This window comes from Equus asinus, chromosome 2, assembly GCF_041296235.1.
Source record: "Equus asinus isolate D_3611 breed Donkey chromosome 2, EquAss-T2T_v2, whole genome shotgun sequence".
In the NCBI taxonomy this organism is placed as follows: domain Eukaryota; kingdom Metazoa; phylum Chordata; class Mammalia; order Perissodactyla; family Equidae; genus Equus; species Equus asinus.
The window spans coordinates 50873663-50895241 of record NC_091791.1 but is presented as its reverse complement, the minus strand read 5'-3'; the positions used below and the strand labels follow the sequence as shown (position 1 = coordinate 50895241).

General features: G+C 41.2%; 1 protein-coding gene and 1 long non-coding RNA gene across 5 annotated transcripts in view; one reads left to right on the top strand and one right to left on the bottom strand.

The window, feature by feature from the left end:
- LOC106826164 (uncharacterized) overlaps positions 1–19624 on the bottom strand; it is a 41842-nt gene extending 22218 nt beyond the window's left edge. Inside the window, exons 1-2 of the long non-coding RNA XR_011495184.1 lie at positions 19506–19624; positions 17937–18024 (exon numbers count right to left, since the gene is read on the bottom strand). This is a non-coding gene — a long non-coding RNA (uncharacterized lncRNA). The remainder of the gene's footprint in view (positions 1–17936; positions 18025–19505) is intronic.
- The window catches only part of ANK3 (ankyrin 3), a 624902-nt gene continuing 621929 nt past the window's right edge, over positions 18607–21579 (top strand). For 2 of the 4 annotated variants that reach the window (XM_070488264.1, XM_070488195.1), the window contains exon 1: positions 18854–19135. In XM_070488264.1, the coding sequence (XP_070344365.1) occupies positions 19076–19135 (60 nt within the window). In that variant the 5' untranslated portion in view covers positions 18854–19075. Of the gene's footprint in view, positions 18703–18845; positions 19136–21579 lie in introns of those variants that run through there. The other 2 variants (XM_070488170.1, XM_070488208.1) reach the window with 2 other exon arrangements.

Genomic DNA, 21579 nt, shown 5'->3' with positions numbered 1-21579 from the left:
AAGTCTTACAGGCTAGGAGAGAGTGGAATGATATATTCAAAATTCTGAAAGACAAAAACTTTCAGCCAAGAATACTCTATTCCAATGAAACCATCCTTCAGATATGATGGAGAAATAAAAACTTTCCCAGATAAACAAAAGCTGAGAGAGTTTATCACCAGAAGACCTCCTCCCCTACAAGAAATGATCAAGAAGGACCTCATACCTGAAACAAAAAAGAAAAGGTTTACAAAGCCTTGAGAAAGGAGATAAATAGACAGACAAAATCAGAAAATTGCAGCTCTCTATCAGAACAGGTTAGCAAACACTTAATTATAACATTAAAGATAAAGGGAAGGAAAGCATCAAAAATAATTATAAACACCTACTTAATCACAAACTCACAACACAAAACAGAATATACGTGTGGACAACAAAAACTTAGACAGGGAAGAGGAAAGTGATAGAACCTGCTTAGGCTAAGGAGATAAGAGGATATCAGAAAATGGACTATCTCATCTATGAGATCTTTTATACAAACCTCACAGTAACTACTAAACAAAAAATCAGAACAGAGGGGCCAGCCCTGTGGCCGAGTGGGTAAGTTTGCACACTCTGCTTTGGCAGCCCAGGGTTTCACCAGTTTGGATCCTGGATGAAGACATGGCACTGCTCATCAAGCCATGCTGAAGCAGCATCCCACATGCCACAACTAGAAGGGCCAACAACTAAAAATATACAACTATGTACCAGGGGGCTTTGGGGAGAAAAAGGAAAAAACATAAAATCTTTAAAAAAAAATCAGGACAGAGACACAAATGACAAATAAAGAGAAAACTGAGAAAACTATCACCAAATTGAGCCGGCAGTCGGAAATATATGGGACAAGAAACAAGGGAAATAAAGAACAACCAGAAAACACATGATAAAATGGCAGCATTAAGCCCTCATATATCAATAATCACTCTAAATGTAAATGGATTGGATTCTTTAATCAAAAGACACGGAAGGCCGGGATGGATTAAAACATAAGACCCAACAATACTCTGCCTCCAGGAAACACATCTCAGCTCTAAAGAGAAACACATTCTGAGGGAAGGGATGGAAGATGATACTCCAAGCTAATTGCAAACAAAAGAAAGCAGGTGTTGCCATACTATTATCAGACAAAGTAGACTTCTAGATAAAAAAGGTGATAAGAGACAAAGAGGAGCAGTATGTAATGATAAAAGGGACACTCCACCAAGAGGACATAAAACTTATATATATGCACCAAACTACATAAAGCAACTATTAACAGACCTAAAGGGAGAAATAAACAGCAACATGATAATAGGAGGGGACTTCAACACCCCAGTTACATCAATGGCTAGATCATCCAGACAGAACGTCAACAATGAAATAGTGGAATTAAATAAAAAACTAGCCCAGATGGAATTAATAGATATATAGAACATTCCATCCAAAATCAGCAGAATACTCATTCTCTTCAAGTGCACATGGGACAATCTCAAAGATAGAACTTATGTTGGGGAAAAAGGCAGGTCTCATTAAATTTAAGAAGACTGAAAACATGTCAAGAATCTTTTCCAACAATAATGCTATGAAACTGGAAATTGACTACAAGAAAAAAGCTGGGACAGTCACAAATACATGGAGACTAAAAAACATGCTGCTGAACAACCAATGGATCAATGAAGAAATCAAAGGAGAAATCAAAAAATATCTAGAGACAAATCAAAATGAAAATACATCATACCAACTCTTACGGGATGCAGCAAAAGTGGCCCTAAGAGGAAAATTCATAGCAATACAGGCCCACCTCAACAAATAAGAAAAATCTCAAATAAGTAATCTTAAACTACACCTAACAGAACTAGGAAAGAATAACAAACAAAGCCTGAATTCAGCAGAAGGAGGGAAATAGTAAAAATTAGAACAGAAATAAATGAAATAGAAACCAAAAACTGGTACAAAGGATCAATCAAATTAAGAGCTGATTCTTTGAGAAGATAAATAAAATTGACAAACCCTTAGCCAGACTCACTGAGAAAAAAATAAAGAAGGCTCAAATAAATAAAATTAGAAATTAAAGTGGGGAAATTACAATGGATACCACAGAAATACAAAGGATTGTAAGAGAATACTACGAAAAACTATATGCCAACAAATTAGAAAATCTGGAAGAAATGGATAAATTCTTAGACTTACACAACCTCCCAAAACTGAATCAAGAAGAAATAGAGAATCTGAACAGACCAATCACAAGTAAAGAGATTGAAACAGTAATCAAAAACCCCTCAAAAAATAAAAGTCTAGGATCAGATGGCTTCTCCGGAGAATTCTACCAAACATTCAAAGAAGATTTAATACCTATCCTTCTCAAACTATTCTAACAAATTGATGAAGATGGAACATTTCCTAACTCATTCTATGAGGCCAATATCACCCTGATCCCAAAGTCAGACAAGGACAGCACAAAGAGGGAAAAATACAGGCCAATATTGTTGATGAACACAGATGCAAAAATGCTCAACAAAATATTTGCAACCAAATATAGCAAAACATTAAGAGGATCACACACCATGATCAAGTGAGATTCATACCAGGGATGCAGGGATGGTTCAAAATCCGCAAATCAATCAATGTGATACACTACATTAACAAAATAAAGAATAAAAACCACATGATCACCTCAACAGATGAAGATAAAGCATTTGATAAGATCCAAAATACATTGATGATAAAAACTCTCAATAAAATGGGTATAGAAGAAAGTACCTCAACATTTAGGGCTATATATGAAAAACACACACCCAACATCATACTCAATAGGGGAAAACTGAAAGCCATCCCTCCGAGAACAGAAACAAGACAAAGGTGCCATCTTGCCACTCTTTTTCAACATAGTACTGGAGGTTTTGGCCAGAGCAATTAGGCAAGAAAAAGAAATAAAAGGTATCCAAATTGGTAAGGAAGAAGCTAAAGTCTTGCTATTTGCAGATGACATGATTCTATATATATATAGAAAACCCTAAAGAATCCATTGGAAAACTGTTAGAAATAATCAACAACTACAGCAAAGTTGCAGGGTACAAAATGCGCTTACAAAAATCAGATGCATTTCTATACCCTAATAGCGAACTAACAGAAAGAGAACTCAAGAACACAATCCTATTTATAATCACAACAAAAAGAAAAAATATCTAGGAATAAATTTAACCAAGGAAGTGAAAGACCTATACACTCAAAACTATCAGACATTATTGAAAGAAATCAAAGATGACAAAAGAAATGGAAAGATATTCCATGCACATGAATTGGAAGAATAAACAAAGTTAACATGTCCATATTACCTAAAGCAATCTACATATTCAATACAATCCCAATCAGAATCCCAATGATGCTCTTCATGGAAATAGGACAAAGAATCCTAAAATTTATATGGAACAACCAAAGATCCCAAATAGCGAAAGCAATCCTGAGAAAAAACAACAAAGCTGGAGGCATCACAATCCCTGACCTCAAAATATACTAAAAAGCCATAGTAATCAAAACAGCATGGTACTGGTACAAAAACAGACACACTGATCAATGGAACAGAATTGAAAGCCCAGAAATAAAACCACACTTCCATGGACAGCTAATCTTTAACAGAGCAGCTAAGAACACATAATGGAGAAAGGAAAGTCTGTTCAATAATTGGTGTTGGGAAAACTGGACAGCCACATGCAAAAGAATGAAAGTAGACCATTATCTTGCACCATACACAAAAATTAACTCAAAATGCATTAAAGAGTTGAAGGTAAGATGTGAGACCATAAAACTCCTAGAAGAAAATAGAGGCAGTATACTCTCTGACTCCAATTTTGGCAGCATCTTTTCAAATACCGTGTCTACTCAGTCATGGGAAACAAAAGAAAAAATAAACAAATGTGACTTCACCAGACTAAAGAGCTTCTGCAAGGCAAAGGAAACTACGAACAAAATGAAAAGTCAACCCACTGACTGGGAGAAATTATTTGCAAATCATATATTCGACAAGGGGTTGATCTCCAAAATATAAAAAGAACTCATACAACTCAACAACAAAAAAAGCAAACAACCCAATCAAAAAATGGGCAGAGGATATAAACAGACATTTTTCCAAAGAAGATAGACAGATGGCCAAGAGGTACATGAAAAGGTGTTTAACATCACTAATCATTAGGGAAATGCAAATCAAAACTACAATGAGGTATCACCTTACACCTGTTAGAGTGGCTATAATCACCAAGACAAAAAATAACAAATGTTGTAGAGGATGGCGAGAAAAGGGAACCCTCAGACACTGCTGGTGGGAATGCAAACTGGTGCAGCTACTATGGAAAACAGTATGGCGATTTCTCAAAAAATTAAAAATAGAAATACCATATGACCCAGCTATCCCACTACTGGGTTTTTATCCAAAGAACCTAAAATCAACAACTCAAAGAGACTTACTCACCCCTATGTTCATTGCAGGAGTATTAACAGTAGCCAAGACATGGAAGCAACCCAAGTGCCCATCGACTGATGAATGGATAAAGACGATGTGGTACATATATACAGCATGGAATACTACTCAGTCATAAAAAAGACAAGATCATCTCACTTGCAACAACATGGATGGACCTTGAGGGTATGATATTAAGCAAAATAAGCCAGACAGAGAAAGACAAACACTGCATGATTTCACTCATACGTGGAAGATAAAAAAACACATGGATAAAGAGAACAGATTAGTGGTTAACAGAGGGGGGATGGGCAAAAGGGGTAAAGGGGCACGTTTATATAGAGACAGATAAAAGTTAGACTATTAGTGGTGAGCATGATGCAGCTTACACAGAAACTGATAAATAATGATGTACACCTGAAATTTCACAATGTTATAAACCATTATGACCTCAATAAACAAAATAAAAACAAAAAATATCTACCTGCCAGAACCGTAAGAGAAAAAATTTGTGCTGTTTTAAGTTATCGAGTTTGTGGTAAACTGCCACAGCAGCTTAGATCAGCCTGATGAGCAAACTGGAACCTTTCCACAGGCTGGCTGCAAGTGGTAAATTGGATGCATGACTGATGGGGCTCCTTGTTCCAATGAATCATATTGCTTGTCCTTCAACATTAGAGCTGCATTTTTTAGATCTTAGGGTTCCATGACATTTATTCAAACTGCAATGCCTCTGACAGGCACTCTGCCTTAGTAGCTAATAGGTTTAGCTCAAGGCTTGGCATATTGTAGGTACTTCCTAAATGCTATTGGTTTACTGCCAGCTATGCACAAGGTATCATGAGAACAGGACCTAGAGTTGGGGGAAAGTGGGAGGGAGTTGTCTGGGAGGATGCAGAGTGTCTGTCCAACCCTGCTTCCTCCGTTCCCTCCATTCCTGCCAAGTCCATCCTAGGACCAGATACAAATCATCTCATCAAAGGCCTGGAAGAACATTTTTGTTGCTATTGCAGGGGAAGCTCCACAATCATTCATTCCTGACTTCACCTTTACTTCTGTTAGCTACAGTGATCCACCAATACCTCCTGTGAGATAATGGAAAATATATACTGGTCTCTGCCCCCGGTTCCTGGCACAGAGCTACTGAAACCCTTGTAATTTCCTACATGATAAGAGCACTAGGAACATTTTTTATTTTAATATTTGCTCTTTGACCCCGATTCCTAACACCAGGAAGGCTCCTGAAACCCATGTAATTTCCTGGGCGACAGAAGTGCCTTTTGTCCTAATGAGACAACTCTGGGTGGGCTCCTGGATAGCTCCTGGATAAGAGCTGTTCACCAGAAAGGCCAAGCCATGATTAGAAACGGAATTTTCAGCCCTGCCTCCCATTCTCTTGAGAAGGGAGAAGGGCTGAAAATGAAGTTAATGATTGCTCATACCTACATGATGAAGCCTCTATAAAATCCCAAAAGTATGGGGTTTGGAGAGCTTCCAGGTTGCTGAACACATCCACACTGGGAGGGTGATGCTCCTTAATTAATTCCACGGAGACAGAAGCTCCTGTGGTTGGGCCCTTCCTAGAGGTTCTATCTCTTCATCTAGCTGTTCATCTGTATCCTTTATCATATCCTTTAATAAACTGGTAAAGGAAAGTGTTCCCCTGAGTTCTGTGAGGCACTCTAGCACACTAATCTAACCTGAGGAGGGGGTTTGGGAACCTCCAACTTGTAGCCAAATTGCACAGAAGTTGTGGGTAACCTGGGGACCTACTACTTGTGATTGGCATCTGAAGTGGGGAGCAGTCTTGTGGGAGGGAGCCCTTACCCTATGGGATCTGATACTATTTCCAGGCAGATGGTGTTTGAATTGAGAGTTAAGCTGTAGGACACCCAGCTGGTATGGTGGAGAATTGCTTGGTAATGTGGGGAAAACCCACACACACATTGGAAATTGCTCTCAGAACAAATTTCACCTCCATATACAGCCTGTGTCCATAAACTTCTTTGGCCTAATTGTTCCTAGCAGTTGACAACCATTTCCCCCAGGCTCTCACCAGGAGTCCATGGTGATAACAATAATCATGAAAGCACTAATACCTGTTTATGGAGGGCCTAGTATGTGGCAGGTGCTTTATACGCAGTATCTCTAATTACTACAGCAACAACAGAAAGTAGGTATTATTATAATGTCTTCTTATACATACATAAGTTAATTGAGGCTCAGAGAGAGGAATTATTTTAACCAAAATCATATAGGTGATCAATGATAGAACCCAGATTCAAAGCAAGGTTGCCCCAATGCCAAACTCTTTCCATTTTGTTGCATGTTCCTGACCAACAGCAAAATGTGCCTCAAGTACCTAGCACAGAGTTTGACATATAATAAGGTCTTAATTTACGTTGGCCTTTATTTTGTCATTATGTGTCTATGACTATGATAATGGCTGACAGCCAGAATGTACATGAAGTACAGAAAACCCACAGGCATGGTGGCCTAGGGCCCAGCAGATAGAAAGGGCCCCTTTGGCCTTTCTGTAGCCCATGTCCCTGGAGAGTTTCAAAGCCAGAGATGCTCTTCTGCTTCTTCATCTTCCTCCTTCCACATATCCTATTATTTCTAGAAATGAGAAAATAAAGGAACTGCAGCCAAAAGAGGAACGAGAGGAGAAAATGTATACATAGAGAGGCTCTTAGATTGAGCCCCTCTTCACCTGGCATCCTGCCAAATGGATTCTCTCTCTTCCTCCCTTTAAAGGCTCCCCCACAGGCCTCTACGCCTGTATTGACATTATCCCGGAAACCTCTACATGCTCTCCTCCAACCACACACATACTGTTGTCTGAGAAGCAGAGGAGCAGAAGGGCGGTGGGATTTAGGGAGAAAGTGAGAGAACCCTCACCTGAAAACAAATATGTCGTCTTATATTCTTTTCCCATTCTGGCTACTAGAACACCTCAGCATTAGCACAACTTAAGGACAAGTTATTTTCATTTGAAGATACGTAAAATTTGAATTGGGACAAAGCATTTTCCTTATGATGTTGAAAAACAGGTTCCTGAGAGCTTTGAGTAGGTAAGGCAAGCACGTGGCACACAGAGTCCCTTTCTCCAATCTCTGACCTGTGGCAGGCATCACCAGTTGATTGTGGCACTCTTCTCCGCTGAACCCAGACCAATCAATTGGAGATGACACTTTAGAGGACAGTCATTTGGCTTGTCTGAAATACAGCATGGCTTTGCAGACGAGGAGCTCTGTGAACTCTTCCTGAGTTGTGAATTCACTTAGCAATTTTTGAATTCTATTCATCTATTAAAGCAGAGGTCCCATCCTACCCACTCTGGGAAGTCTTCTCTAATCATATTGTTGTTTGTCTTGCCTCCTTTGATACTGACATATCCTGGGAAGAATCCACATTTTGTGGGGACTGAAACTTGGCAACAGCTTTGTAATATTTTCTATAAAGAAAATGGAAAGATAATTCAGTTTTTCTTCTGGGTTGATTTGAATTTGTTCAGAAAAGTTTATTTGGGTTTCATACTAATTATTAATAACATCATGTAAATTTTCAGGATGGTCTCTACTTTGGGGAAACCACTACCAATTTCCTTTCAAATATGAGTTTTAAGATTTCAGAGCATTTCAAGTTTTCTGTGCAGTGTCTAACTGAACATAGTCTTATAACTGATGACACTTATTGACCAGATTGTCCTCACTGTCCTCATATCATTAAATTTTATTTCTAGGAAGGGTGTGTCAAAATATCTAAAAGTGTTGTGGTTGACTCATCACCTCCTGGCAAAGAAAACTGGGCAGATCCCTAGGAGCATCAAGTTAGGAATGTTCCTTCCTGAGTTCTATGGACTAGAATCACGCATGTATACTCCAAGCCTTGTGCTTGCTCTCCCACTTCTTTAGAGAGCTCAGAACACACTGAGTATTTCAAAAAGATCCCTAGGATTCATTCCTCTCACTACATGTAGTAAAATATCTGTGAGAATTCGAAAAAATTTTTGAATGAATGAAAAAGTGAGTGAATGAAGAATACTGGTCCAAGCATCTCCAAATATTCTGGTTGCTCTTTTTTCTATATTTCTTGTACTAATGGTGTCAACGGCAATGTGGCTTATTTAACTGAATTTCAGGCTTATCTTTCCAGCCACTGGGATTGCAGTCATGGTGACATAGAATGTTAACCTTGGAAGAGATCCTAAAGATCACATGGTTCAATCCTTTTTCACTGTTAATAGATAAGGAAACTGAAGCTGAAAAAGTTGAAGTTGTTGTCCAGGGCCTCAGAGAAGCTCTTCTAAACCCTCTCGTGGCCTGTTACCACAACGATACTCTTTAGTACATATTGCAAAATAAATGCTTATTGCTTCCTTTTAACAGACTCGGAATCAGAATCCTTTCGCCTGCCTTGAAATCAATCACTTCTGCAGTTTCCTCCCCTCCCTTATTTTTTATCTAAGACACTGAATGTTTATTAAATGTCTGTGCATTCAGCGTCATGAGAATGCAAAGAAACATGGTCTCGACTTAAAGAGCTCATAATCTACTTAAGAGAAGAAACACCTATATGGCCTTCTTCATGGCAGGGCATAATTATGGGGAAATTCCTGTTCATGGCCCCCGAACTCAGTGTGAAATAAAAGTTGTTTCTCTTTTAGACCATAATCTTTTCATTTTCAATGAAACCTTTGAAGAAAGGCATCCTAAGAGTTAAGCCATTTCAGCAAGGCTGCTTCCTAAACAATAGAATTTTAGCCACATAAAGATGGGGCTGTCACTTTCAAGAGTATTGTTCTTTAAATGGAGCATATCATTGTCTTTGGCCATTGAACTAACTGGCCATACATAGTTGGTGTATTTTGTTTTTGTCTGCATATGACCTGGAGGTCATAAGTTAAGAGATGTGGATGGAACAACACAAACCAAATGCTTCCTCAAGCAACTGCTATGATGTGTCTCATGAGAAATAGCCTTAGCCAGTCCTGGGAAGCAGTAAAATATGATGAAATGCACAGATTTGTGTTAGTAATTCAGGAGATGTTTATAAATATTTCTTGAATCCTTAATATATCCAAGCACTATTGAATCTCTGATGATATAGCAGTGAATAAGAGAGAAAGAGATCCTTGCTTCATTCTAGTGGGGCAGCCAGGCAAGGAACAATAGACTAGAAAATTTGCATAGTAATGAGAACTATGCAGAGAAAAAAATGGTTGATAAAGCATAGACTGGAGGATCAGGGAATGTTTCTGGGGAAAAATGATCTTGAGGCCGAGACCTGAATGACAAGAAGGAAGTAACTGGGAAAGACCCGGAGCAAAGGCGTGGAAGATGCTCCAGGCAGAAGGAGCATCCTGTGCAGAGGAGATAAGGCCAAAAGGGCCTGGGCATGTCTCAGAAACAGAACTTAGGCTGGTGTCGCTGGAGCCTGCAGGAGAAGAGAAATAGGGCAGGAGGTGAGGTCAGACAAGCAAGCAGGGGCCAGAACATGTTAGACTTTGCAGGCAGAATAAGGAGTTTGGTTGTAACTCCAAAGGCAATAGAAGCCAGTGGAGAGTTTTAAGCAGGGAAGTTACATGATCTAACTTACATTTTTAACAGAACAGTTTTCATTCTGTGAGGAGAAGGATTGTAGGAAGGAGGCGAGGAAGCAAGGAGACCAGTTAGGCCGTAATCCAGATTTTCTGGATGAGAGATGGTGGCCTCTTAACAAGGGTGGGGCTATCACACAGACAGACCTGTCTACTACGCTCACAAGCTAGGGGAAGACAGTAAAGTTAGCTTGCTAAACCCTAATTTCCTCACCTATAAAGAGTGGATAATAGTATCCATCTTAGAGATTTGTTTTGTGGATTAAGTGAGATAAAACAGAGTACCCAGCACATACTAAGCGACATTCTACAAAGCCAAAGGACAGCATGCTGACAATCTAGATGAGGAGTCAGCAAACTATGGCTCATTCCACCCACTTCTTGTTTTGTTAATAAGTTTCATTGGAACATAGCCATGCCCATTTGTTAGCTATAGTTGCTTTCATGGTACAACAGCGAAGTTGAGTAGTTGTAGCAGAACTCGTATGGCCTGCAGGACGTAAAATATTTACTCTCTGGTCCTTTACAGAAAGTTTGCTGACCCCGATCTAGACTGTAATCAAGAGCAGGAGGAAGGTAAGAGAGACGTACTCTATCTGTACGCCTAGGGGGCAGTACATTCAGAGAAATAATAGTGGCATGTCATGTACTGTATTTTTCAGGTGCTCTGCAAAACAGAAGGCCTAGGTGTAAAGAGGAGATTAATAAAAGGAAGCATTTGAAATAAACTTCAAATGTCATCGTCACATAAACCAACCAATAATATGATGTAAATTTACACAGTCTCTATATTTTCATTCTATTTATCAATAATTTTATTAAAATAATCCACTACAGATTCATAAATTCAGTGTCAGAGAGAATAAGTAATGGGAAAGATACATATCAATAAATCGGAAGAGCCATAAATAAAATACAGAGTTCAGCCAGGCAGTCAACAAACATTAATTTAGCATTAAGGAAGTGCTGGGTCCAGCCCTAGGACCTGGGATATACAGCGGTAGACACAACAGCCAGCAACCTTGCTTTCACGAGACCTTGAGTTTAATGTTTGCTTTTGGGGAAGGCCTGCAGGACTGCGTGTAAGAATCTTTGTGCAAATAAAGACCCTCTTCTTCTTCTTCAAGACACTTTATCGGTAGGAAACATTTAAAAAATACTGATTTTCTTAGGGCCATCTGCCAAAAAATGAATATAAATATTCGACTTTAACTATGATGTGAATGGTGCTTGGATGTGGCCTCCATCTGCAGGATAGAAACACGCTCAGTCGTAAGTGGAAGCCCCAGAGTACGTGTTCAGAAGAGAACGGAAGCACTCGGCTGAAGACTGTTTTTCTAGTTATCAATTTTTACTAAGTCAGTGAGCCCTAATTATGGTTTATCTGCATCCTAAGTGTCCACAAGAATTTCATACAGCTCTCCAAAACTTTTAATATGGAATTTAAGCAAGCTGTGTACTGTACTTGAAAGAGTGGACAAGGGGAAGAGTGTGGCAAAATAAAATGACCAGCTATAGGATGTCCCAGTGACCAGAAATTTTTGATACTCTCTGAGAATGCAGCTGGTTTGGGAGTAGTGTGGGGAGTTGTGTTGGTGTTTGTATTTTCACTGAATCTAATTTATTTATTTACATTCTGGTTTGAATTTAAAAACTCCGATTTGAAGTTCAAGGTTTTATATCACATAGTGGTATACAATTAGAATTCCTAGGTGCAGGGGCTGGCACAGTGGCCGAGTGGTTAAGTTCATGCACTCCGATGTGGTGGCCCAGGGTTTCCCTGGTTCGGATCCTGGGCGCGGACATGGCACCACTCATCAGGCCATGCTGAGGCAGCATCCCACATGCCACAACTAGAAGAAACCACAACTAAAAAATACAACTATGTACCGGGGGACTTTGGGAGAAAAAGGAAAAACAAAATCTTTAAAAAAAAAAAAAGAATTCCTAGGTGCAGAAGTCCCATATAAAGGCACTAGGAACAGTTTTATAAAGCACAGAGCATTACACAGGCAATTTCTTTGGAGCTGGGAGCAAAGTGTGCATGCAGTAGGTCGAGATCATGATGATTTTTTCATGATCATTTTTTCCGTTTGTTCAGGACAAAGATGAAAACATACAAGAATTAGCAGAGCTTGGCTCTGGCTTAGCAGAAGCAGAATGGAATACAAGAAAGGGTGAAACAAAAGGGAATGAAAAGGAATATGTGGGAAGGAAGACAATACTTTAATTGAAAGTCTCTTCCTCTTTATTCTCCCAAATCTTGTTCTCAAGGTGTCACTTTCTTTTATTTCTTTTCCGGGTGTCCTAGATGCCATGCCAATAAACAAAACAAAGTCTCTCTTGCCTTTTCCGCCCTAAGTGCCCTCAAGCAGAATAAACACAGTTCATTTCACTGGGAATTTGGGCAAGGGTAATTAGGAAAGTTTGCTTTTCCTTATTAATAAAGGTTGAAAGTTACTAGTTTATTTCCAATTGCTAGTTAGATAGTTTTCTTCATGTTAAGTTTTTATATGTATTTTTGAGGATTGATATTACAGTTATTCATATTACCATCAGATTATATGTTATTGAAATCAAAATGTGGAGATAAAGCAGACTCAACCACACTGATCTTTGCTCTTCTGTAACTCTACTATAAAGCTTCTTATTATTATGAAGTTTATTATTACTATCAAATTTATTATCCCATTTCATAAACTACTCTGTGATTGGGTTTCTTTTTTTTTTTTTTTAAAGATTGGCACCTGAGCTAACATCTGTTGCCAATCTTGTTTTTTTTCCTCCTTCTTCTTCTCCCCTAAGCCCCCCAGGACATAGCTGTGTATTTTAGTTGTGGGTCCTTCTAGTTGTGGCATGTGGGATGCCGCCTCAGCATGGCTTGATGAGTGGTGCTAGGTCCTCTCCCAGGATCTGAACCCACGAAACCCTGGGCCGCCAAAGCACAGCAGGCAAACTTAACCAGTCAGCTACTGGGCCGGCCCCATGTGATTGTGTTTTTAAAATCAATAATTAGTTATCTCAAATATGTTGATGTAGGCAGTGTCTCTCATTCCACAGGAGATATCAGAAAAATCTCTATTTCCTTTCAAATGTTTAAGAAATTAAGAAATGGAAGTAGACACTAAAATAAGTTATCTAACCATATTCTAATGGGCCTGCAAAACTTACTCAATAAATAAACATTATACTCTCATTCCAGTTGACCTTGATAAAAACATTGCTAAGCCATGATCTTTATTGTGTATTTAGAAGTATGAGCTTCTACCCAGTTGAGACCATAAACGGGGGGAAAAGCCAAAAGCCACAAGAGAGAAAACATTTTGGTCAACTTTGTGCTTGCTGAGCTGTTTTCCCTCATAAAATTTAAAGATTAAGGGACATATTTCTATACATGATCACAGTCCCCAGGGGTAGCGGTAACCAAATATATATTACTTTTATTTAAGAAATGCTTCTCTATTACTTGCTTATTTTATAAACAAACACACACTCACTAACTATAATCTCCTGAACTTTAAAACATTTTTCTCACAGGCTAAAACTTTCTGTATTAACTCTTATTTCCTTGTTTATTGGAGATTTCATAGACACTACGTGAGAAAATAGTTGTTTTCTCTTGCTAATGACCAAGTGGGAAATTCCTACTGTTTAAACATAATCATGAATTAGAATCTAATTATAGTAGAAACTACTCTGGAAGGAATAGCGTCTATGGAGCTTGTGAAGAACTGTAAGTGTAGACGCAGAGTGAGGGAAAGAGAGAGTACGGTTCATACACTCTGCCTTCCACGGGTGGTTCTTGACATAACATTAGGTGGCTCAAGGACAGGGAATCAAATAATATTGAATCATACACGAAGTTATTAACTGTTTAGTTCTTTCTCACACCTTGTGTTACCATTGAGGAGAAAGTTTGCACCTAAGGACAATTTTCGTGCCCTTTTAACACTTGCTAAGCTTCCTTTTCAACAAAGAGAGAGGGCCTCAGGCAGAATATAGAATAAAACAAGACATGAGCAATATTTTGTTTTCATTGTATCTGTTTAGGGCAAGTGAAAGTGATTTTTCATCAAGATGGTAAGATAAAGTTTCTTTTAAAAATAAATTTGTTTAGGTAGAAAGTAAGCTAATTGAAATAAAAATATTGAATAATAAAGGTGATGCATAAATATGGCAAATATTGTGAAGTGACTGAGTTTGGAATATACTTTTAGAATCCTCTAAATAGAGAGGAGACCATCTTCGCCCAGACTTCCTCTATTCTTCTTTTATCTTCCTTTCCACCCCTCTTTTCTTTTCTACCCTCTATCATTCAACAGGATGTATTGAGCCACTAGGTAAAGTATTTGACACTGTGCTGGGCACTGAGAACCCAGAAATATAAAGATTAATACATCATCGTCATTTTCAACCTGCTCAGTTTCACTGGCGACACAGATATGCAAACAATGATGATATAGTGAGAAATGTCATGTGTGTGCAAGGTATGGTATAACCCAGAGGAGGGATAACCATGTGGGATACAAGGGGAGGTGTCGGGTTTTGACCTTGGGAATCAGTCCCATAAAATATAGTCCAATTTCATAAATATATGTTTAATTTATTCAGCAAACTTCTATTGAGCCAGACATTGTGTTAGATACTGAGGATTTGGACAGGAAAAAATACAGTCAAAGTTTTAATAAGCTTTCAATTACAAAGGGAGACAAGGAATGCAATGGTTATACAGATCTATACGCCTTATCTGAGACTCTTGGAGGCAGATGTGTTTCACAATTCTGAATTTTTAGAATGTTAATGTGATGCACAAACTGTATATTACATAACACTCATTAAAGGGTCTGGGGCAGTACCTCCAAATTAAAACATGAACATTCACTAAGTGGAATGAAGACTATACATAGCCTCATACCAATTCAGTGTAGGTTGTTGGTTTTTTCAACTTTTAGGATTTCCAAATTGTAGAAAAGTGTGAACCTATTCTTCAAAATAACTATATGCTGCAGGGTGTTTTGGAAGAACAAAGGCAGGCCAATGAACCACATTTTAACAGAAAAAGGGGCAGGAAGGTTTCCTTAAAGATATATTTTCTGAATGGAGTCTTGCAGGATGAATAGGAGCTAACCAGACAGAGAAGATGGAAGAGGCAGAGGATTGGAGGATGAGAAGAAGGGTTTCCTAGGCAGTAGGGACAGCCTGTAGAAAGACAATGGCCTTGGCGGTGGTGGGGGAACCACAAGTAATTCAGAATGGCTGTGTGTGCACTGTGCTTGAGACAGAAATGGAGAAGGGCCTGGAGATGGAAATGCTGAGGCAGAATAGCTATGATCAGGTGGAAGCAGTGGCCAGGGCGGGATGCTTGCTAAGCTAAACCTCTATCCTGAAGGATAAAGAGAGTTACTAAAAGATTTTAACAGTGTGTAGCCATGTGAACAGATTTGAAATTAGAGGAGAATCATAATATTGGATGACAGAGCTGATGCGCTATGCAAAATGAAGAGGAAACTGTAGTTGTCTCTGTAGAGATTATGAGAAAATGCAGCTGGCATGGTTTGGCTCATAATAATTGCTCAACAAATTGCAGCAATTAGAAGGTCAAAGGCAGGGATGTGGTAGGGATGGATAAGAGGGGATAATTCATAAATCTCTCAAAGAATTATTCAGGACTCAGAATCTGATTGGACTGAGAGAGACGAGGGTGGAGTCTCCTCCCCTCCAAGGCCTCCAAGCCTCCCCCTGGCTTCGAGGTGCGTTGCTTGGCGGTGCTACTAATAGGCTAGGGAATGCTGGAAGAGGACATGGTTCTGTTGTCCTCCGGGTAGAAAAGGAGAGAGGATGTGTTCCATTTTGGACATGATGAAATATGGGTTAGGGACTCAGGGAGATTGTCTTAGTTGGATTTGGGAGTTGTTATTTGATAGCCCAAGGCTTAATATGGATGAGATCACAGAGAGACAGTGCATGGTATGAGAAGCAAGGAAGACTGAGGTCAGCATCCTAGAAAATACTTTAGAGAAAGGGAAGGGAACTGACCGCCATGTTAAGTGCCCTTGAAAGATCAACTGAGATATGGTCTAGGAAAATCCTTCGTGGACATGGTAAATAGAAAGACAACTGCGATTTGAGAGGAGCAGTTTCAGTCGATGAGGAGGGCAGAGGCCCGATGTCTATGAATAAAGGAATGTGCAAGTGAGAAAGCAGGGGTGCTGCGCCAACAACAATCTTTTAGATACCTGGCTGTGAAGGGATGGACACAGAGAACAAGGACAAAATTAAAGGCAATCATGGACTGAAAGGAAAGATTTTTGGTTAGTTTTAGTCTTCAAAGGCAAGAGAGAAGCTGCCAGACTCCCAGTTACTTCTTATAGTGAGTTTTTTCGGTTGTGGTGCAGGCTGCCCCTGGAGAGGTAGTGTCTTTAGCCTGAACACAAGTATTTCTCAGAAAAAGACAGCCAGATGAGCAGACTGGACTGGGACAGCTCTGCAGGAAAGCACGCTTTTCTGGGCTCATCTCCCAGGTGCTGCTTCTTGGGCTCACTTCCTGTAGAGCTTTTGCAACTTCCTTCCGCTATTGTCGACCTGGTTGGCTGCTTGCCACTGGTTTAAGATAGTTCTTATGGCTGTCTTGTAAAATACCTGCGTGTGCGCAGGATTTACCAAGGTGATGCTCTTCCCAAGCCACCCCACCCCGCTCCTGTAGCCTGTATTGTCTGCTTCACACATTCCATTTAGCTATTTGCGGCTAAATTCCCATCAATTCCTATGAGTGGCCGAGGAGATAAAGCACGAGGCTGGACACATCGGAGACATAAGAGGACACGACATTTGCCTCCATGGGCCATATAATCCAAGGCATGGGAACGTCTTGTAAATAACCATAAGTGGCTCTTAAACTTTTGGAGATATATAGATCTCTTTGAAAAGCTGATGAAAACGATGTACTTCTCCCCATTACACAGCACACAGAATTTAACCTAAAATTTCAGAGGGCTTGTGGACTTGCTAAATTCTAAAGTGGCTTTTCAAACTCAAGTTAAGAATGCCCAAACGATAGAGTCATTGGTGCTCTATTAGTTTGTGACCTCAGGGGCCGGCCCGGTGGCACAGTGGTTAACTGCGCACGTTCTGTTTCAGCAGCCCGGGATTCGCTGGTTCGGATCCCGGGTGTGGACATGGCACCGCTTGGCAAGCCATGCTGTGGTAGGCGTCCCACATACAAAGCAGAGGAAGATGGGCACGGATGTGAGCTCAGGGCCAGTCTTCCTCAGCAAAAAGAGGAGGAATGGCAGCAGTTAGCTCAGGGCTAATCTTCCTCAAAAAAATAAATAAAAAAAAAAACGTTTGTGACCTTAGCTAAAATAACGCTTCTGAGACTCAATTTCCAGATTGCGCCGCCTGTCTTGCAAGGATTTTGTGAGGACTAAATGAGATAATATGAACGAGGAGCTGAGCACAGAGCCCAACACAGAACTGATGCCAATAAAATTTCATCGTTATGTGTGTTAATAGAGGAAGTGAGCTAGGTGTTAATGAAGTGGTATAGTTAACTCACTGCTCTCTGGTTAAGGAGTTATTCTGGCATGTAGTTGTCACAAGCTGATGAAAACGTTGTTGTCAGTTTCCCATATTTCAGTTGTTTCCCACCTACCTCTAGAATTTTTGCTTTACCTCAGTGCCACCTGAACTATTACTTTATTTATGGGGAGGTTTTTTTTTAGCTATTATATACTTGCTTTAAAAGGAAACTTTGGATCCCCACCATAAATAGAAAACTACTTTCACTTGCCATAAATAGAAAGTACCAGTAACAATAAACGATGAAACGAAACAACGAAAACTTAACAACGCTATAAATTCTAGTTAGATATCAGTGCTAACCTAGGGCTTTGAGCTTGAGGTCGACTCTCTGATAAAAAGAGAATTTAGCGAGTGTGTGAGAAAGAATACTTTCTTGGAATCAGAAGACCTGAAAGAGAATTGAAAAGGAGGTAACTTTCTCCCCAGAGTGATTCGCTGTCATTTAATGCACTCTGCTGGGAGCACCAATTAAACGCAGCTCCCCTGACTCCCGTCAGAGGCTCTCCCTTTGGGAGACACTAATGTGAGGGGCAGTTGCCTTGCTCCGCACCCGCACCTGAATAACAAGTTCTGTGCGGGCAGCATCCTGAATCCAACTGTCCTCAGCCTTGTCCAGAACAGGAGCTCCGCGAAGCCTTGCCACTTGAGTTCCTAGAAAGAAGGACACTCAGAGGTCCTGGCCCCTATTTCCTCGCTCAGGGTCCACCTCACATACCAGAGGGCTCCGGAGTTTTATTTTTTCATTGGACAGGGAGCTGAGGCAATCTAGGTGCTGCTGGGACCTCGGTGGGTGGAAGGGACGCTATGGACATTGTTTCGAAGCTGTGTGCCTGGCAAACACTGCTCCTACAGGGATTGTATGCTGTAGATTAATCATAATAAAAAAGCAAAATTGCCTAACGATGATTTTATTTGCTTAGGCTTGAATAAGCATCAATTAATCAGATAATCAGAGATTATTTTGTTATTCTAATGGAGGTGCCTAATGGAACTCTATTCAGCAGCCCACAGGAAACGACTTGTCCTCCCTCCCTTCCGGGAGCTTGCTCCGCTCCCCACTCCCCAGGTAAGGCCAGACGCCCCTCGGCCCCTGCCCCTCCGCCCGGCCGCTGCTCAGCCCCGGGGCGCCGGCCGACTGGGCATGCTCGCCGGGCTGGGTGGGCGGCCGGCGGGGAGCGGGCTCAGCCGGCCGCCGCGCCCCTACCTGAGCCGGGCCCGCCCCCAGCGCACCGGCCCGGGCGGGCACCTGGCGGGCGCTGCGGCCCCAGCAGGCGGAGGGAGGAGACGCCGCGCGGGGCGGACGCCGCGGGACCGCGCTTGGCCTTCCTGAGCCGCGGCCGAACTTTTCCCCAAGAAGTCGCACGTCTCGGGGCAGGAGGAGCGGGGCGGGGAGGGGAAAGCGGAGTTCCTGGAAGAAGCGGCAGTCGCAGCCCCACAACATGGCCTCCGCCACCTCCTCCTCCTCTCCAGCGGGCGCCGAGAGCGCCCCTCCTGCGCAGGTGAGCGCCGCGCCGCCCCCCTACCTGTGGCTTTCTTCCCGGGCATTGGGGCGCGCAGGTGGCCGGGGCAGGGGTCCCAGGAGCCGCGGAGGCGCAGGGGCGCTGCTTGCAGCGCGGCCCTCCTGGGGGTGCCGGGGGGATCTGGGAAGGCGGCCGGAGGGGGACCCGATCCCTGCGAGTCGTGGGGGTCTTGGCTGCGCCCGAGGACGCGGGACTGAAGTTGCGGCGCAGGGCAGAGACCGAGCTCGCAGGCTGCCCCAGCGCCCGCGCATCCCGAGGAAGGAGGGAGAGCCCAAGGATTTGGGGGTTCTGCTTCGAAACATTTGCCTAGAAGAAGAAAAGTGCGGCCCAGGGCTCGGGACGCCCTCACCTCTGTCTCCCGTCTTTGGGCTTCTCTGTTCTTGGCTCGCCCCTCCAACTCCGTGCCAGGCTGAACCCTTCCTAAGGACACGACCGAAGTAGGCTGCGCGTTTGGCGGGGAGGAAAAAGTCACCTGGTTCTGAAAGTTACCTTCAGAGTTAGGCTTGTTTTTTCCCCCTCCTGTTTTGAAGGCGAGTCGAGATACTTCCTTTAAACCCAGTGAGAATACAAAATATACTTTAAAGATTGGGACATAGATAAAGTGCAGATCCGAGCGGAGAGAGTGGCAGTGCCTGGGGTGGCTTGTGATGGGGTTCCTTCTTCTCTGATCTTTTCGAGTCTTCCATAGACACGATAGTAAAACACGCACGAAGTAAAAACCGGCGCTTGATGTGCGAAACCGCAGTTTCAAGGTCAGTCTGCCTCCCACCCCATCCCCTCCAGCAGATCACCACCTTTAAGCCTGGGGGCGTTTAGTAGCAATTTTGCAGCTGCCACTGTGTGTATAATATAGGATAATTGGTTTAAAGCGCTTGGGTATGTTTTCATGTACAGACATTGTCTACGGAAGAGGACTTAAACAATAGTTGTCCTTGGGGAGGGGACCTGGGGACGGGTGGGAGGGAGAGGAGAGAAACTCAATTTTCACATACCTTTTGGGACTTTTTTTTTAACCATGTGCGTACATTATCTATTTTAGAAAAAAGAGAGAAACTACCTTTTTAAAAAGGAGGCACGTTTGAGTAGCCTTGAAAGCAATAGTTTACCTAGTTTCAAATGATGTAGAATTGCCCTTGAAACACACAAATCTCCTTACCCATCTAGTGTTTTTCTTTTAGTTGTCTCTAAAAGTCCTCAGGGAATCAAGAGGAAGTCTTCAAAAGGGAACTCATATCTTGACAGAGTCAGTTGATGGATTTTATTGCTACCTTGATTCTGAGTTTTAATTTTGCTTGTTTGAGAATGTGTGGCTTGTCTAATTTGGGAAGAGGCCACCTTCTCTTAAAAGCACGATCGGGAGTCATCCCAGGGTTGTGCCAGACCTTATTCCAGGAGGGTAGGCCAAGGCAGGTAGGCTGGAGTAGGAAGACTCGGGGGAGACAGTCTCAGAGTGGACAGGACTGCTGTTTTAGCAGTTCAGGCATCCTTGTAATCTGCTGACCTGGGCTCAAACGCATGCATCTTTAAGGAAGCAAATTTTCAATATTGAAAGTGAATGTAAAGTTAAAACCACAGCTGTGAAACAAAAGCTGAAACAAAGCAGTCCACTGAATATCTTCAACCCATCTACTAATATCTAGAGGGCTGATTTCTCTTAGTTCTCAAATCAGTGGAGGATGAATAAATGAGTTGTGAATCTGGACTGTAGTTAGATCGTTATTTATGATGAGCCATGTATAATGGCTCTCAGTGTTGTTTTTGTGAAAGCATAAATAAATATCTGTTTCGTAATCTGCATAGTGATGTGTTAGGCTTCATAGCAGAGAATGTGGCTTGATGTCCTTCAGACAATATAAAGACCAGTGGTGTGTTTTGGAATCCAGGGGAACACTGTGGCTTCTGAATTTGTTTGCATTTTTGTGGTGGTTACATTATGACTGTGGTTTTCCTTTATTCAGTACTTCAGATTTTTTTTTCCTTTTACAGTGTTAATGGGTTTATTGCATGTGAATCTGCCTAATTCTAGAGTAATATTTTGGTAGTTGAAAAGAACATAATTGTTCTGGACTCTCAGTGGTTCTTCTCAGGTTAATTTCTAATTAGTAACTTCTTTATTTAAAAGTTATCTATTTTTTATGCACAAAATGTATATTTTTGTAGTATGTGTTATGTAATTATAGGAAAGCATTATAATCCAAATTGGAGATCCTATGAAATTCTAGCCTATATAAATGGCATTTTTACTTTTTTGGATAACCTAAATACCTGAAATTGATGAGACCAACTACCTGATACTTTTACACAAGAACTATTCTGAGTTAATGAATTTTAATTGGAATATTTAACCTTGCTACAACGTCTCTAAACTTGTTAAAGTCTACCCTTCTGAAAAGATCAAGGTTACTAATGATCTAATCAGATCT